A 3,807-nucleotide genomic window follows, 5' to 3' on the forward strand; every position below is an offset into this window, starting at 1 on the left:
TATATATGCATGTGTATTCCAGATTGTGAGACAGAAAAAATAGCGTGTGAGAATGAAAGAGAGAGAGAGAGAGAGAGAGAGAGAGAGAGAGAGAGAGAGAGAGAGAGAGAGAGAGAGAGAGAGAGAGAGAGAGAGAGAAAGAAAGAAAGAGAGAGAGAGAAAGAGAGAGAGAGAGAGAGAACGGAAATGTTTTTTGATTGATAAAGCCGTACTTAATGACGGCTAGACGGCTGGGTTAGCCGTACTTATATGATAGCTAGACTGACAAACAGCAAAAAATAGGCCTACTGAATTGTAAATAAATTATTAGATTGCAATACCTAAAGTATGTGTATTTGAGGCGAAACCAAAAGGTGCCTTACTGACAGTGCATGTGATTTGAACCTGGATAAACAAGGCCAACTAGTGAGACCTGTGTACTCAACAGGTTTCTAATAGGGCCTAAAATAAGTACGGCTAGACTGGCAGGCTAGCCTTTTAGTACAGCTAGCCACTTCGTTCATATATAAATTAAAAAGTTATGGGAGATAGAGTGAGGTCACCCCTGAACAGCCTTGGTTCATGGGATTTCCCCCGGCATAGGGGCCTATTTACCTGCGGCATTGAAGGGGATCTATTCAATCACTAGTGAATGGCATGTGCCGCTTTATTGAAGAATGTTTTTTTTTTCTTTACAAATAAGGGGTTTGTCTAAGGACTCCACGTCGACACCATGGAAAATAGAGCCCGCCACCGTTGCTGGAAGTTCAAGCTGTGCTCTGGCTGGCTCTGCAGAGGACAACGCTGTCAAAGAAACTGTAAGGCCAGACACTACTGCAGTCATTTCTACGGGTTCAGAATATGTGATTGAAAAACCTGTCACTTCCTCTACTACTTCAGAATTTAGGCTTGGAAAGTCTGTCTTTTCTACCAGTTCAGAATCTTGTAATGGACAGTCTGTCTTTTCCACTAGTTCAGAATCTTTGTTTCAGAAAACTGTGACTACATCTACCGCTTCAGGATCTTTGTTTGAAAAAACTGTGACTGCATCTACTACTTCAGGATCTACAATTGGAAATGCTGTTACTACATCTACTACTTCAGGATCTTTGTCAGGAAAACCTGTGACTGCATCTACCACTTCAGGATCTTTGTCAGGAAAACCTGTGACTGCATCTACTACTTCAGGATCTTTGTCAGGAAAACCTGTGACTGCATCTACCACTTCAGGATCTTTGTCAGGAAAACCTGTGACTGCATCTACTACTTCAGGATCTTTGTCAGGAAAACCTGTGACTGCATCTACCACTTCAGGATCTTTGTCAGGAAAACCTGTGACTGCATCTACCACTTCAGGATCTACAATTGAAAATGCTGTGACTGCATCTACCACTTCAGGATCTTTGTCAGGAAAACCTGTGACTGCATATACTACTTCAGGATCTACAATTGAAAATGCTGTGACTACATCTACCACTTCAGGATTGTTATTTGAAAAACCTGTGACTGCATCTACTACTTCAGGATCTACAATTGGAAATGCTGTTACTACATCTACTACTTCAGGATCTTTGTCAGGAAAACCTGTGACTGCATCTACCACTTCAGGATCTTTGTCAGGAAAACCTGTGACTGCATCTACTACTTCAGGATCTTTGTCAGGAAAACCTGTGACTGCATCTACCACTTCAGGATCTATAATTGAAAATGCTGTGACTGCATCTACCACTTCAGGATCTACAATTGAAAATGCTGTGACTGCATCTACCACTTCAGGATCTACAATTGAAAATGCTGTGACTGCATCTACCACTTCAGGATCTTTGTCAGGAAAACCTGTGACTGCATATACTACTTCAGGATCTACAATTGAAAATGCTGTGACTACATCTACCACTTCAGGATTGTTATTTGAAAAACCTGTGACTGCATCTACTACTTCAGGATCTACAATTGGAAATGCTGTTACTACATCTACTACTTCAGGATCTTTGTCAGGAAAACCTGTGACTGCATCTACCACTTCAGGATCTTTGTCAGGAAAACCTGTGACTGCATCTACTACTTCAGGATCTTTGTCAGGAAAACCTGTGACTGCATCTACCACTTCAGGATCTTTGTCAGGAAAACCTGTGACTGCATCTACTACTTCAGGATCTTTGTCAGGAAAACCTGTGACTGCATCTACCACTTCAGGATCTTTGTCAGGAAAACCTGTGACTGCATCTACCACTTCAGGATCTACAATTGAAAATGCTGTGACTGCATCTACCACTTCAGGATCTACAATTGAAAATGCTGTGACTGCATCTACCACTTCAGGATCTTTGTCAGGAAAACCTGTGACTGCATCTACTACTTCAGGATCTTTGTCAGGAAAACCTGTGACTGCATCTACCACTTCAGGATCTTTGTCAGGAAAACCTGTGACTGCATCTACCACTTCAGGATCTTTGTCAGGATGTAATTACATTTAAATGGTATTTTATTAGACTCACCAAGCCTTGATTCAAAAACTGGTGTACTACTACATGTATTGGCATTGGAGTAGTGATACTGACTTTCCAAACCCAGATACCAAACCACTAGTTTAGTACGGTACAAAAGCCAGACTTTCCACACCCGGAGTCCTTTGAATGATGCAGTTGCGATCTCCGGACTTTTACCAAACTCCTGGATTCTGATCTAGTTTGTTGTAGCCTAGCTGTAGTAATAACGTTATGTAATATAGTTTTTGCTCTTCTACAAGCTCTTCTGTTATCTATTTGTGATGGCCAAATTTTGCTATTCAAAAGGCTTTTTAATGGCTGCATCGATCGACATGCGGTTTTCGCCAAAAAATTCTATCAAATAATCTCCAGATCATGACGCCCTTGCTTTTTTCAGTTTTGAGACAGTTTTGCTTCAAAAAGCTAAATGTCTTTATTTCGCCGATCATTTTTGTAGGCCGACGCTTCTGTCTCTGCAATTTTAGAAAATCCGGAAGTGATATTTCGCGAGGCGCATTTTGTTTCGAGAGTAGGCCTATAGATCTAGACCTTCTAATTTTTTGCTTCTCTCAAGATTTATTTCCCCATTCCAGTAGAATGTTAATATAGTAGGCCAATGACTGTTAGTTGACATTAAAGCACCGATCATTCCTTTCATTGAAAGGGGGCCCAGCTAGTCCTTTTATCAATCAGCTGTTAAAATTCTACTGAAATAGTTCTTTAATATCACTATGTTTTTATGTACGGTGTACTTTGACTGTTTATTTGGGGGGGGGGGGGTTGTCTTCTCTGTGCTGCTTACAATGTTTCGGTTTGCACCTGAAGGCATACATTAAGATATGACGGCTATCAGTATTACTTTTGTTTTATTTTTTATCTTTTCTTCATTGTACTTTTGCTTTATCATATTTAAATGATGTAAGTTTACTATTGTACAATTTTGCATGTTTTGTTTGTATGGTTTTGCTCTTGTACGTAACCTCTTCTTTTTATAAATCAGCTGTTAAAATTCTACTAAAAGATGTCTTTCAATACAGATGTTATAAAATGTGTAAATATGCTATCACTGTTCACTCATTTCATAACCCAATGCAGAAGCTGGGTGGGTTTTGAAATAAAGCTTTCTGTTCTTTCTGCCTGTGTGATGTTATACTTAGAACCAATTTGTTTTGGTGAAATGCTACGTTCCTCTGTATTACGTATACAATTTTTGATTCTTTTGTTAGCATTTTGTATTTTTCTTGAAAAAAATGTTGGCTACAATATTGTTCTTCCTATTCACATTTTACTTTAGAAGTGCACATACACAAACAAATTGACACAACTTTGATTTTTATTG

The 3,807-nt window shown here is 39.4% G+C and overlaps 1 protein-coding gene across 12 annotated transcripts in view; it reads left to right on the forward strand.

The window, feature by feature from the left end:
- Nucleotides 1–2,826, forward strand: part of LOC101858283 (flocculation protein FLO11) — a 26,263-nt gene extending 23,437 nt beyond the window's left edge. For 2 of the 12 annotated variants that reach the window (XM_005101661.2, XM_013084440.2), the window contains 2 exons: nt 683–1,671; nt 1,798–2,826. In XM_005101661.2, coding sequence (XP_005101718.1) covers nt 683–1,671; nt 1,798–2,456 — 1,648 coding nt within the window. In that variant the 3' untranslated portion in view covers nt 2,457–2,826. Of the gene's footprint in view, nt 1–682; nt 1,672–1,701 lie in introns of all 12 variants that reach the window. The other 10 variants (XM_035970605.1, XM_035970603.1, XM_035970602.1 and 7 more) reach the window with 10 other exon arrangements.
- Nucleotides 2,827–3,807: the final 981 nt, after the last annotated feature.

This window comes from Aplysia californica, unplaced genomic scaffold, assembly GCF_000002075.1.
Source record: "Aplysia californica isolate F4 #8 unplaced genomic scaffold, AplCal3.0 scaffold00293, whole genome shotgun sequence".
Lineage (NCBI taxonomy): Eukaryota > Metazoa > Mollusca > Gastropoda > Aplysiida > Aplysiidae > Aplysia > Aplysia californica.